General features: G+C 35.4%; 1 protein-coding gene across 1 annotated transcript; it reads right to left on the bottom strand.

The window, feature by feature from the left end:
* Positions 1 to 3,664: 3,664 nt before the first annotated feature.
* yju2b (YJU2 splicing factor homolog B) lies at positions 3,665 to 14,242 on the bottom strand. The gene is made up of 10 exons (XM_051095359.1): positions 14,161 to 14,242; positions 13,647 to 13,707; positions 13,421 to 13,474; positions 13,231 to 13,313; positions 13,089 to 13,144; positions 12,930 to 12,990; positions 12,693 to 12,835; positions 7,379 to 7,551; positions 7,151 to 7,289; positions 3,665 to 4,230 (listed from the first exon to the last, which is right to left on the bottom strand). The coding sequence occupies exons 2-10, from the start codon at positions 13,647 to 13,649 to the stop codon at positions 3,773 to 3,775; spliced, it is 1,170 nt and encodes a 389-aa protein (XP_050951316.1). The 5' UTR covers positions 13,650 to 13,707; positions 14,161 to 14,242; the 3' UTR covers positions 3,665 to 3,772.
* Between the last annotated feature and the right edge of the window lie 1,574 nt (positions 14,243 to 15,816).

Raw genomic sequence — 15,816 nt, 5'->3', positions numbered from 1 at the left:
GTGTCTTAAAAATAAACGTAGTGTAAGGTAGAGCATGTGTAGTAGTAGGCTATATGAGATCTTGTCATTATATGATGAGATTTTAAAGGGACAGTTCACCCAAAAATAAAATTACTGTCATCATGTACTCACCCTTAAGTTGCTCTAAATCTGTATGAATTTCTTTGTTCTCCTCAACATTTCTGGTCCCCACTGACTCCAATAGTGCTTTTTTTTTCATACTATGAAGGGGGGTCCAGCAACTGTTTGTTTACCAGTATTGTTTCAACTATATTTTTTGCGTTTAACAGCAGAAGGAAACTCATACAGGTGTAGAACAACAGAATTTGTGTGAACTATTCCTCTAAAGCAGCCTAGATGCTGTTACCATTTGTGTCAAACATTAGAAAGAAATCACTCACTGTCCTTGACTAAATCACTGAATTATGTTTTTTTTTTCCTTTTTATTGTAAGTCATGACTGTTTACTTGTCTTCAGTAAGCTTGTTTTAGTAGGCTATTTTTTTTTTTTTTTTTGGAATTATGAAAAAAATTATATATATATATATATAATATAATTATTGTGATGGGGGGCCCTGCAGTAAGTCATAGCTCCGGGGCCCAGTGAGGTCTTAATGCGGCGCTGTGTGTGTTAAGTTGTGTACTTACGTTGGAGATTGGAGGTTGACCGGACCACTGTAAAAAAACAAACAAAAAAAAAACAGATAACATACTCAGTTACAGATAAATTCAAACACAAAAGAAGCACAAAATACACAACACAAAAAATATTCTTTCAGTTTTCTCCAAACTGCACTGCTGTTCATTTGACAAGATATACACACAAATAAATGTTGCGAACAAAAGCACAATTTTTATGCATTATTAAACATTATTAATAAAAAATTAAACCTACATTATTTGAGAGGAAGTCCATCCATTGGAGACATGACAGAGCAATGCCGTCCATAATAGCAGTGGAAGGAGCATCGTCCTGTTGGACTCAATTCTCACAGTATGTCAGAGACAACAGCAGGAGAGCTGAAAAACCCCAAATGTCCCTCCTACTAACGCACAGCACAATCATCTTCAAACTTTGAGGAACTCTTGTGTAATGTTTGCTTTATTCTGAGCACAAACAAATAGCCCGATACCTGACAATACTAAAACGAATTCAGGCTTTCAGCATTAAAAACATCACTTACTTTAAGTGCAAATTAGTTTTGGAGAATGTAAAAAATGATCATGATCATGAGCCCAACATCCAGCAAGCCAAGAAAACATGCAATCTACCTGAGGGAAGACGTCTTCACTTTTAGTATATTCTTAAACCTGGATCTCATTATTAAAGCACAAATTCAATCATCGAAAGCAGCCCACACTCTTTAGTTAAGTTCTAGTTCTCTTTAAGTATTAGTTCTCTTTAACTGAAAATATGAATTTTCATTCATGCATACCCATATAGCACACGTACGTCTGCAAGATGTCTGTTAAAGATCACTTGATCTGGAAAACATCTGTTGTGTACAAACATCTGACAGACGTCTGTAAGATGTCAGTTTTATATACATTCTAAATCATAAATCACGATAGACGTATATTTGACATCTGACAGGAAACGCCCAATAGACATGTTGCTTCCAGATGTAAATGCAGATGTCAAATAGACGTCTCTGTGATGTATGTGTGCTATCAGGGTAGGCTATATGGCTTCAATAACATTTTAGCACAAATTTTGCCATTGTTAAAAAAAATGCTTTACTGACTAATGTTTCAGACCTTTCTAATGCCATAAATATGTAATTTCACTGTATATCCACCTCCTAAATTACTACATTACTTTTCACAATTCACAATGGTACAATTTACTCAGGACGATGGTTTGTGTGTACCTTGTGTGACATTTGTTTTGTATGACAAATTATTTTGAAAGTAATTGTACATAAATAGTACAAAACAAATATGACTATTTTTGAGAACCTTTTACATATATATACACTGTAAAAAACAATTTGTTGAGACAACTTAAAATAATTTGTAACCTGGCTGCTTTAAAATTTTAAGTTCAGTCAACTCAGAAAAAGTTTATTCAACTTTAAATGTTAAATTATACTAAGTGACAACTTAGATATTTGAGCTGAATCAACTTAAAATAAGGCAGCTGGGTTACTTACCCATCTGTTAAGTTCAGCAAACACAAATATCTAAGTTGTTACTTAGTACAACTTAACATTTCAAGTTGACTAAACTTATTTTAGTTGACTGAACTTAAAATTTTAAGGCAGCAGGGTAACAAATTATTTTAAGCTGACTCAACAAATTGTGTTTTATTTTTTACAGTGTACTTAACTGCAGACACAGCAATAACAAACGCTATGTAGTACAGTACAAATATTTCAACGCCCCCTTATTTAATTTTAATAATTCAGTAAACCTCTGACCACCGCATAATCTAAAACGCCTTGAGCCAGCATTCATTATAAAACACTCTATCTTTTAAGCCAAATACACACTGAAACGAATAATTTACCAGCATCTGGATGTACTATAAGTCACTATTCTCTGCAATAGCACTGTTTTGAATTTACTGTTTGAATGCTTTATCTTTTACTGGATCCTTAGACTCAGGAGTTGACCGGTTTAAAAAGATGTGATTGCAAAAAACCTTTTTTTTTTTTTTTTTCATGATTATCAAGCTACTAGCATGACTCTAGCTGCTAGGCTTGGCTAGTGATAGATAGATAGATAGATAGATAGATAGATAGATAGATAGACAGATAGATAGATAGATAGATAGATAGATATTGTAGAGTTTGAATGGGTTTAAATGGATTAGAAATACAGTACATAGAAGGGAAGCTTGATTGAGTCTCAAGGGATTATGGGAGTTTTGACAGTTGGAGTTTAAATAGTCTTGGCTCATTTGAACATTCTGTCAATGTAAATCTATGGGATTTTTCCCAGTTTTAAACGTCTTTTTTTAGGAAAACCGTAAGTCCGATCAGTTGAAAAGATGTAGCAACTCGAGTTAGACCAGTCTGAAAATCTGGGCTAAGTTTGGAGTTTGTACAGTTAAAGCTCTAGGAGGAGTAGTGGCTTTCTCAAGCCAACCTAATAATAATAATAATAATAATAATAATAATAAAAAAGAGCTAAGGAATCATATGATCAGGATGTTAAAATAAACAGAAATCACACCTTTCAGAGCATGTTCTAGCCAGGTTTTTCACTTAAGTTGTTGCAATTCCCTTGAACATTTCTGATCTATGGTCTATGCATATTTGCAGCGTGTTTCTGTATTTGGTTGTGTTGTATTTTTAATCCAATTAATTACATGATGTTTCAATCAATTAATCTAATTAATCTGAAAATTAACTTGACTGTGAAAATACCAACAATACATTGTATGGGTCAAATTATTGATTTTTCTTTTATGCCAAAAATCATTAGGATATTAAGTAAAGATCATGTTCCATGAAGATATGTTGTAAACTTTAATACCACAAATATACGGCACCAGCGCGACCTCTAACAAAATATAGTGTCATTGGCAGAAAAAAGGTCCCGTTCCCGTCTCTCAGCGAACCAAGGTTACGACAATAACCGGAGAAGTTTGCAGTAAGTAAATCAGTTTTAATGTTCAACGCTTGTAAATTGAAAAAGAAAACCCCGACACATTCTTCAATATGAAAGAGTTTATTTTTTGGGGTAAATAATTACTAACATCTTATGCTTACCATAAGATGATATGTATAGGAGTCACAGCTATGTTATAATTTCAATTTAAGTATAAATCAGACATCACTGCCCGAGTCAGAGTCACTGTAATCTGCAACCAGAGACTTTCCAGAACACAAGTCAAAGCCTTTGTCCTCCTCTGATGGGCTTCCTTTATGCGTCTCTGTAGTGCAGCTGTGAGTGTTTGCGTCTGTGCTTGAATTCACATCAGTTTTTAGAGGACAATGTGAGTCCATGGGGTTTATGTCCAGAGCTGCTGGGTTAGTGTCAGGAGACGACCTAGAGATCATAACATTGGCGCTTTCAGTTTTACTGCTTTCAGACTTCCTGCGTACCAGGATGTGCGAACTTGGTGTCGTAGAGCTGAGTGCTTTAGCCACGGCTGCTCCTCGACCCTGCTGGCCTAACTTTTGCAAGAGGCTCCCAGCGGCTCCTCCTGCTGCTGCAGATGGGCTACTGAACCAGGAACGAGACGATATCTGTTGCCTTTTTGTCTGCTGTCTGTCGTCATATGCTGAAAGAGAAAATTTATTCAGCTCCTCAATTCTAAGTAATAAAATAGGTATAGAAAAAAATTAAAATAAGTATGACACTAATATATATATATATATATATATATATATATATATAAAAAAGGTCGCGTTAACCAAAATTCTCTGTCACTGATGGAAATTTTTTTATCAGTGACCAAAAAATCTGAAGGGCGTTCGTCATTTTGACAGATTACACTGACCGTGATCTATTGTAAATTGTAGCTGTAGTTCCCACCCCCATCCAGTTGGTGGCGAGTGCACTCCAATGTTGCAGCAGAGCACGAGATCCAGAACAAAAACGAAAATTTTTTTCCTATGTGTTTGATTACGCTCAGGCAAGTGTGCAGAAGCTACAATGATTTATTACACCATATTAAAGAGCGCGCAAAAACTGTATTTATTGCTTAAATTTCCTAAGCAAATTGACAGAATTTGAAATCTGGGACTTTTTCATATCAAAAGTAACACAAAACCTAGCCTATTGCTATTAATTGGAAGGAAGACGCACTATGTACTGTCCATTCATCAACAGCATAGACCAAAAGATCAATTGTGATTTAAAAATCGATACTGGTTCATTAAAATGAGAATCTATTAAAATCAAGAAATCATTTTTTTCTTTTTTAACCCAGCCCTAGCATATTTTTTAAACACTGCGCTGTCGTCCTGTAGGTTCATGATTAAAAACGAAAATGTGACCAAAAATAAAAGCAATTAAATGCGTTCTAATTAAAATATGAAAATTAAAAATGATGGGTAAGACAGAATTTTTATGACCCTGTCCGTCAAAATGACAAACAATGTTTAAGTCTAGTGCAACCTCTGAGATATATATATATATATATATATATATATATATATATATATATATATATTAGGGATTTGACGAGATCTCGTAGCACGAGATCTCGCTAGATCCGATCCGATGTGTCTCGCGAGACCAGTCAGATCTCGCGAGATCTCATGACAATATCCTCATAAACGTTTTGCAGGGTTTACATTAGAGCTGCACGATTAATCCTTAAAATATCGAGATCTCGATTCAAACACCTATGCGATCTTATTCCTGAATGACAAGGATTTAGCTATGTCTATTAGGACTGTTTCACATCGCGAGTTTCAGTGGAGTATGAGAAGCACCTTTTGCCGCTGCTCATGTTAATGAATCAGAGGGTCGGGGTAAATGTGAACGCAGAAAGAGCAACACAAACAGTCCTATCAAAGACATTATAATCATTATTTTCTGTGTTACAGACATTTAAATAATAGAAGTACTGGGATAAAACTTTATAGTTTAGGTATAAACACTTATTGTCTACAGCAGCGATCAAAACGAAAGTATCTTAAGATGTGTATGTATTGTAAGGCTTATCCTCATCTGCCAGGAGGTGGCGACAACTGCCCGTTTTAAAAAAGTATGTCATTGAATCATTCATTCAGATTTCAAAAGTCAAACAAGTCTTAATGAAGTGAGACACTGACTCCATTGAATGTTTTTTTGTTTTGTTTTGTTTTTTTTTGTTTAACTGAATATATGCTTTTAAAAGACTTAAGCAATGAACAGTTTGTCAGAACCACTAGTAAATTACGTTATTTTATTTAGTTTTCTCATCTTTTTTCTCCAGAATTGTGAGAGAATCGTGATCTCCAATTTATTAAAAACAACTGGGAATCTCAATTTATCCAGAATCGTGAAGCTCTTGTTTAAATGTTGTTTATTACTACGTACAATTCATTAAAATGGAAGTTTAATTTCATAAAGTTCAAAATGCACCTACATGTTTTAGCATTTTGTCTTTTTCAGTTGAATAAAAGACTATTTTCCCTATATATTTAATCATTGAGGATTTCTTAAGAAAAGTTTAAAAATCTTGTCTCATTCCTGTGAACCCAGTCTCGTGTCTCGTCTCATGGGATAAGTGTCTCGTCACACCCCTAATATATATATATATATATATATATATATATATGTTAATTTTGACAGGCATTTTTTATTTAGTTTTAGTTTTTATCTTAAGACTAAACTGAATAAATTATGACAATTTTCATTTTTGGGTGAACTAACCCTTTAACAGTATGGAAAAAGGAGTTGTTCATTTATACACACATAATTTATAATTTTTGAAAAAGTGGCACAATAAGACAAATACGCTAGAGATACAAAAATCATTTTTCAGATACAGAAAGTTTAATTAACATGTGGCTATACATTAATTTAACATCTTTTGTTGGTTAAAATTAATGACAGATAGGTATTTAATTAGGAATGCTGTCCCTTTAAGATGGAAGGCATGCATGTAATACTGACACATTCAGTTTTTACCCACCTGTTTACGTTCACTTAAGCCATAACTTACATAATTTACGTGAGATACTCAACATGATAGACATTTGGACAACTGTGTGTGCATTTGAGCACTGAGAACTGATCGTGCGCTGTCTAAGAACAGAAGAAGTGGAGCCTGCGCAAGAGAGAGCACTTCTGGTGTTTGTCTATCAACGTGATTCCGCCTATCCCGCCTTCACTAACTTTAAGTTAATCGACAACAAATTGTGACTACCGGAGAAAACAGGACATCTGGTGACTCTATCCCTAACCCTTCAGGTGCTGAGGCCATTGTTTCAGATCGCAAGTTCGCATTTTGGTAGCCTATCTTTCCACTGCAGCTGCCATGCTGAGACTGGACATGCAAACGCCCCTTATCCAATTGCAATTCCAACGAATATTTTTTGTCGTCGTCTTCGTTGACGAAATTAACACTGACTTATATATATATATTTAATAAAATAAAATGATTCAAAAATAAATAAAAAATAAATACCCTTTTTTACTTAAAAGAGGGTGAAGATTGATTATTAAATAAATAAATGTAAAAAATTAAAGGGATAGGTCAAACTCACAGTCTAGACTCTGGAAGGTGAGCAATGACGCCAGTTTTTTATCTTCTTCTTTTTCTGGTAACAAGGGGATGGACAGACCAGTCCTCATTCGCACTGCATTGTCTTTCTCCTCCTCCTCAGCAATCACTTTCTTCTCAGTCTGCATTTGCAAACCACAAACACATTAAAATGCAAACCTTTCATTACAGATGTAAATCCGCTGCAATTGGCAACATGTAGTTAACTCACCCTAAACTTCCTGCGGAGGGCGCTGTTAAGTTGAAAGTCGTCCTTCCACCCGGACTGGTGCTCTTGAAGCTCATTCAGAGATGGGATGGCGGCGCGTAACTTTTCTTTATCCTTTCCTCCGTGATCTAATTTATACATTGGATCTGTCTCCAGCTTCTCTTTCTCACTGTGCTCTATAGAAAAAAAACACAATATTGAACTCTAATTTTCTTAATATTGTTCTCTTCATATTGTAAATGTTAAAACAATTTAAAGAATATTAAAAATAGCATATATACTGACAGAATGATGACAGACAGACAGACAGACGGATGGATAAAGAGACCAAGATAGACAGGTACTGACAGATGGACGGAAAGATACATAGGCAGACAGAAAGGTACATGGATAGATAGACAGATGGACAGATGAATGGATAGACTGACGGATAGACAGATAGATAGATAGATAGATAGATAGACAGACAGACAGACAGACAAACAGACGGACAGATGAATGGACAGACAGACAGATAGATAGATAGATGGACAGATGAATGGACAGACGGACGGACGGACAGACAGAGCGATTTATTTGTTTCAATGTTATATTATTTGTGTGTTTTTTAGGTTAATGCCATATATGCTTTGATATAAAGATGTCTACACTTGTAATATTTGCTTTGTAAGGATGAATAAGCAACAGTTGTGAAAGTTAGGCTCATGAGTTTGATGGTGTGTAATCAACCACAAAGGTTGACAAGAAGGTACAAAAGTGGTAAAGAAAGAATGTTGCAACATCAGGTGGAGGTGAGTCAGGGTGAAGACCAAGACCAAGAAAATGATGGGTCCAAAACGCAGACAGCAATGTAACATTTAATATATAAATACATGTTCAGATGTTCTAATGTAAATGTTTAGATGGTCTAAACCGTCTTCTTTGTTGACAAAATGTATTTTTGTCATAAAGCTATTTGAACTGAACTGAACTAGATGGACGTATGGACAGACAGACAGATATTTGAATATTTATATTGCCATTACTACTGTTTCAATATTATATTATTTGTTTGTTTTTAGGTTACTGCCATATATGCTTTGATATAAAGATGCCTGTGCTTGTAATACTTCCGTTGTCAGGATAAATAAGTAACAGTTGTGAAAGTTAGGCTCATGAGTTTGATGGTGTGTAATCAACCACAAAGGTTGACAAAGGCCACATTCATACTGTCAGTTTTTGGGATTGACAACCACATTTACTTATAGGTGTAAGTCTCGAAACTTCCCGTTCACACAGCAGCTTACAGTCGCTTTTCGAATCCGTGTATGAACGTGCAACGGGAGTCAAGCTCGTATTCTTTATCAGTAACCACAGCAACAGAGACCAAAGCAATATCAAAGATGGCGACGTCCGTAAAACTTAAAGTATAACCGCTTTCTGACGACAAAAGTCCAATCGAGCCACGAGTTCATCATTACCTGACAGCAGCTTTTAAATTTGAGTGGAGAGCGGAGCATTTGAGCCGCGCACAGGATACAAAACTGATGGTAGGGAGCAGCTCCGGTGGAGACTGGATATAAACTTTCAGATGACACGTTCATTTCTCAGTCACTGTAAGTTACCGAATCCACAAATTAAACCACGCAACACACGGTAGACACGCATTTGTGCGGCAGAGCGGCTCTCTCGCACTGAATGACGTGATAAACAACTAGTTGTCCATTCCTGTTTCGTTCACACAGCGCGTGTTTTTCCAAGAATGCTGTTGTGAGTCCTGAAAATTTACAGGTGTGAGTTTGGTTATAGAATACGGTTGTCCCACCTGTAAATAACCGTACTGTGTGTGAACGTAACCATATTAAGGACTCACACAGTATTGACAACCGTATTCTGCTGCTGTGTGAACGTGGCCATAAAGGTACAAAAGTGGTGAAGAGAAAATGTTGCAACATCAGGTGGAGGTGAGCCAGGGTGAAGACCAAGACAATGAAGAGTCCCAAACACAGACAGCAATGTAACATTTAATATATAAATAAATGTTCAGATGTTCTAATTTAAATGTTCAGGTGGTCTAATGTAAATGTTCAGAGGGTCTAAACCATTTTCTTTGTTGTCTCAATGCTTTGGCAATACAAAATGTATTTTTGTCATAAAGCTATCTGAACTGAACTGAATTGAAACAGATGGACATATAGACTGACAGAAAGACCGAAAGACGGACAGAAAGACAGACAGACAGATAGATAGATGTAGGAGTTTTGGATATTTGGATATTTATATTGCTATTTACCTGTTTCAGTGTTATATTATTTGTTTGTTTTTAGGTTACTGCCGTATATGCTTTAATATAAAGATGCCTGCTTGTAATACTTGCTTTGTTAGGATGAATAAGCAACAGTTGTGAAAGTTAGGCTCATGAGTTTGATGGCGTGTAATCAACCACAAAGGCTGACAAGAAGCTACAAAAGTGGTGAAGAGAGAATGCTGCAACATCAGGTAGAGGTGAGTCAGGGTGAAGACCAAGTCCAAGAAAATGGACAGTCCAAAACACAGACAGCAACATAACATTTAATATATAAATAAATTATGTTCTAATGTAAATGTTCAGATGGTCTAAACCATTTTCTTTGTTGTCTCAATGCTTTGGCAATACAAAATGTATTTTTATCATAAAGCTGTTTGAACTGAACTGAACTGAACTGAACTGAAACAGATGGATGTATGGACAGACAGAAAGACGGATAGACAGACAGATGAATGGATAGATAACTGCCGTATATGCTTTAATATAAAGATGCCTGCTTGTAATACTTGCTTTGTTAGGATGAATAAGCAACAGTTGTGAAAGTTAGGCTCATGAGTTTGATGGCGTGTAAGCAACCACAAATATTGACAAGAAGCTACAAAAGTGGTGAAGAGAGAATGTTGCAACATCAAGTGGAGGTGAGTCAGGGTGAAGACCACGATAAAGAAAATGAAGAGTGTGAAACGCAGACAGCAACGTGAGCAACAAAGAAAGTTTAATGTTGATGATCACATTATTTTTCATATGCATCTGTTTATATATGAGATTGCTTGTTTCTGCGTCTTCCTCACCTGTGTGTATGATAGGAACATTCTGGACTCATTCAGGAGGTGCATAATAGCGCCCCCAAATGTATAACAGCAAAAACCCAGAAAATTCTGTTTTTGGTAGGGAAGCGTTGTCTCATAAATAACGGAAAGTTCCGTGTTTGGCGGGAGAGATAAGTATGAGTTACAGAGACTGCTATATCTACAATAGAAAGCATGGATCATACAAGACATTGTTGACTAATATGATGAGTAAATGGTGTTAGAATTCCCCAAAAAGTAGTATAAAAGGTCTGAGGAGAAAAACATTCTTCAGATGCTATCTGCATTAAGCGTAAAAGACACCTGATACCCTAACAAAAGGCACTTAACAGCATCTTCAATATTGCTGATTAGAGTTTGAATATAGAGCTCATAGCTTAGCTGATTTTTTTTTTTTTTTTTGTATTAACTGCTTTGTATTGTAACTAATAAAATAAGACATTTTGTTGTTACAATTGCCTCCCGTGAGACTTTACTTATAACTACAAACTGAGCCTCAAATAAGAACAACCACAAGTGAGTCTTCTACATCATTCCTGAAGGACTTTAACCTGTGGGCGGGTGAGTACTTCATGGTTTAGGCTAGATTTGACTATCCTTACCCTACCCTACCTCATAGGGTTAAAGGTGTAAGATAAAAGGCAGTGTTTCCCCTACCATTATATTATGGGGGCGGCCCGCCCCCCTTGATGGTCAAGTAAACTGTATTTTCTATATAGCGCCAGATCACAACAGATGTCATTTAACCTTCGTTTGTACCTTGTTCTTTTATTAAACAAACGAAATAGCCTTATGTTATTTAACTTATTTACACAACGGCATGTCATTTCTGTTTCTAACGTTACGTCGTCACGCATCTACAATTTGTCCTCCGCTAAAACGCGGATGGGATTGCGGAATCCATTCATAAAAACGGATTTACTCTATAGCACGGGATGCCGTCAGAATTCGGGGTTTTGTTTACTAAACAAATACTGAAGCACACGTGACGCTCGCAGTTATTTTTGGCCTCTGCGTCTCATTATATGACAACATGAACACATGAACTTAATCTCCAAAACTGCTGTGAGAGCCCTGTGTACAGTATAATGTAGGTGTTTACATATTCCTATTTCTGGCAAATTTAAATAACACAATTAAATGCAGAAATTATAACAATAACAACAGAAAAAAAAAAACTGTTTGTCTGGCAACAAATAAAAGGGTTTAATTTTCATTTCATTAAAAATAAATAAATGTTTAATGCCTATATTTGATTATCAGAAAAATTAAAACACACGAATTTCTGGGGAAAAAATTTTGAAATTGAGATTTTTCAACTTATTTTTTCACTGAAATAAATGAGAGTAATGTTCCGAATGTTCCAAAAAAAACAAAAAAAAAAAGTTTTAGATGCATACTGCGGTAGAAAATACATAAAATACCTAAATCATATATATATATTTTAGAATATGATTTAGGTATGCAACATTTCATGACCAATATGATTCCCTAAATATCAACATGACTGCAATGTGACATTGATTTTAATAGTAGTTCAATAAACAATAGGTTTAAATTAAGCAAATTACATTTTATATTAATGTTAATTAATACTAAGTGTTTTTGCTCAATTTCGTTGCACAAAATAGTTCCAATCAAAGCCACAGCAGAACTGCTGCATTCTTTCTAGCAACACAGCGGTGTTTCGTTAATGAATCCACGTTTTGAAGGATTCAGAAACCCATTCATAAAGACTAAATGACTCACTCATTAAAACTTTTGCGGCCATCTACTGCTGGTTTGGTTTCATATTTAAAAGTATCATTGCAATTTTCACAACATTTCTTATTTGTATGTTTAAAAAAATATTTAAAACGTTAATTTTATAAAATTATTTATGCATTTGAAATTTTGCAGTGTAAATGCATTTATAGAGAATATCTGTAATTTAGTCCAGATTGGGGGAATTGTAATGTTTAATCATTTTTTATGTACATTTTTTGGCATTGGAAAAAATATAGATTTTTGTTTGTATATGCTGTCAATTATACTATGCAAAAATCTGTATCGGCAGGTCACACTTATTAAAAAAAAAACAACAACAACAACAAAAAAAACGGAAATCAGAAAAGGCCAAGAAAATTGCAATCAGTGCATCTCTAAGAGATATATAGACAGACAGATGACAGTTAGATAGACCAATATTATGCTATAATATTATAAAACATAAATTTCACACCAGTAGTGAGTATCTGCTCGTTCTCGGCCATGTCCCATCTTTCTTCCTTCCTTTGCGCTCCACTCACGATGACATAATCACAGGTGGCCGGGTCTGTCTGCATCTCTATGTAGTTCACACACAGATGGCACTTCATCCTAAACCTATGAAACGCAATCCTCCAGGTTAAGATACGCTGCCTTGTGATATATGAACTGATCATGAAACGGAATGTAGGAGATCAGGATACTACATCACCTGTATATTGGAGTTGTGTAGTAATTGCCCACTTTCTTCTTCTCTGCATTGTATCGTACCCCTGTGAAGACAGAATAATTATTTAGACACACGTTATATGCTATATACTGCAGAAATAGTATGAGTAGTGAGGTACTATGCACAACTTCAAAGTCATACCCATGCCAATATGATTCTTACAGCCATCACACCAAATATTATACGGCATCTCAAATCTGAAAACACAAAACACAGACTGTCAGTGCATGGGAATCAAAAAGCAGTGACAGAATTCAAAACACTGTAAAAGTTTGTGTATTACCGGATGATGAGGATGCCCTGAGAAAGTTTCCTGGCCCGCTCCCGTAGCGGGTGCGTTTTCCAGTAGCCGTTGATGGAGCCATGCTGTTATGAGAGGATGAGATACATATTTTAGGAAGAAACTTTTTAAAATACATGCTGTAGGATGGTCTTGCAAGACAGAGCCTGAGAAAATTGTATGTCGTCCTCACCTTGGCTGGATCGAAATCAGGAGGGTAGTACTTGTTCACTCCTTTACGTTCACCCTAAAAAAAGAGAACAAACATTAACATGATCTTTTTATTTATTTTTTTTATAAGAACCAGTGTTATTGTTAACTAAAACTGTTAAAAATATTTTCAGTAACTGAATCAAAGGTGAAATAAAGCCAAAAATAAATATTAGATGAACATATATAATATACAAAAAAATCCATACCATCTTGCTGGTTTAAGATCAGCTCCAGATGATTTTAATATCAATAAGTTTGTCCTATCAACTGCAGGACAAACAAGACAGAGAAAAAACATTACATTTAATACGTATGGTGTATTCTTATGTATTTACTTTAACTCTTACACAAAATACTATGGTAATACAATGTTTTATGACATAAGAATATGGCATCATTCTGCACCACAGTAAATGAATACAAAAATGCAATCAAAACACAAATAACAGCACTAGTAATAGACAGTAAAAGTAAGCGGTGCAAAAAATAATAAAAACGTTTTATAAAACGAGTAAATATAGGCAAATTAACTGTAGTTGTCATTAGGCTTATACAAATATGATCAGCTGATATACGATATGTCCAAAAATAACCAAACCAGCCAAATAGTGCCAAAACAACAACCACTGCGCATATTTTGTGTTATTTACACTAATAATTACACAAAACATGTGGACGTTATGAGGTAAATAAAGTATTTTCGTGCGTTAAGATACAGACCAAACAACCATCTGCGTAAACAGCGTCTGCGTTTCCTCGTCACCTCACGTCACGCTAAAGCTGTTTGCGTGCGCGTCAACAGCGCCGACTATTGAACGGAGGACACACAGCGACGTTTCAGAAATATGTCTGACAGGTAACTTTAAATGTGTTTATAAGTTTATAACAACTTCTAAAGTTAAATACCATTACACAAATAAGATATCTGTACAACGGGGAAACCCTCAAAAATGGAAAACTCCTGTGTGAGTCAGTCGTGAGGTGTAAATAACATGCTGTCTTCTGTTGGCTCCCATTCACTCGGAATAACCATGCTATGTTTGCCAGTTGGGATTTCATTTGCAGGTGGGCATTTTCCCGCCGGTGAGGGATAGTGGAACATCTCTGCAGTTTGTCTTCTGTGAATGTGTAGCCAGGTGGACAGAAAAACTTGGACATGTGCGGCTTTTTCCAGTCTAGGCATGGAAAACATACACGAGAGGTTACTAAATACCATTATGACAAACCGAAAACTACTTCGGAGCTTGCCTTGAACTAATTTGTAATGATGCTATTAGTGACTTTAACCACTATAAACCCACAAAGGTAAGTGCTGGTCCAGTGTGATGGACGGATGTTGAGAAAGGTGTGAGTGGATGAGGAGTGATGGAGGAGGCAGGAGCTTCTAGTGCGCTGGTCAGATTTACAGCATAAACAGCCCTCGCCTGGCGAGTTTGAGATTCCCCACTAATTCCCGCAGAATGCTTCCTAACACTGGAACGCTGCTCTTGCATTCCTGCCCGGAGCAGACGAGCCCTATATGGGCCGGATGGGAGACCCGCTGGAGACGGAATGCAACAGAGCTCCGGTAAGGTCATCCATACCTTGAACACCCCTGAGAAATGACCCCGAACAAACACACTTCTTACCTGTCCTGAGCAGATGCACACATTTTTTATTCTGGAAATTCTATATTTATAAAAATTGGCTTGGGAGCTTTGTCTGTAAACCACCAGGCGCATATGAGAAAATTAGTTTTGAGTGCAGAGTGCCAATATGATTTATAAAATTAATAAAAGTATGACATTTTTAAGATTTTTAATGAGCTTTTACAATAAATTACCTTGTATGTCTCATTCATTCTGATTAAAATTTGATATTATTTTTACGTTTTTATTTTATTTATTTATTATTATTATTACCTTTTTTTGGTATACAAAAGACACATTTAATCATTTAGTCTTGAAAACTTAATTCAAACAAATGCTCTGTTTTTAGGATTTATACTTTTCAGTTGTTTGACACATTTCCATCAAATTCCATCCATTGAATAATGCCTAAAATATGGGTATATTCTGAATTCAGAACAGATGTGAGGTATTTCATTACATTATTTAGACATACACTACCAGTCAAAAGTTTTTGAACAGTAAGATTTTTAATGATTTTTTTAAAATTAAAGTCTCTTCTGCTCACCAAGCCTGTAAAAGCAGTGATATTGTGAAATATTTTTACTATTTAAAATAACTGCTTTCTATTTGAATATATTTTAAAATATAATGTATTCCTGTGATCAAAGCTACATTTTCAGCGTCATTGCTCTAGGCTTCAGTGTCAACTGATCCTTCAGAAATCATTCTAATATGCTGATTTGCTTTTCAAAAAACTTTTTTTATT

The sequence above is a fragment of the Labeo rohita genome, chromosome 22 (assembly GCF_022985175.1).
Source record: "Labeo rohita strain BAU-BD-2019 chromosome 22, IGBB_LRoh.1.0, whole genome shotgun sequence".
NCBI classification, from domain to species: Eukaryota; Metazoa; Chordata; class Actinopteri; order Cypriniformes; family Cyprinidae; genus Labeo; species Labeo rohita.
The sequence above is the reverse complement of the archived record's forward strand: the minus strand, read 5'-3'. Positions and strand labels throughout refer to the sequence as shown.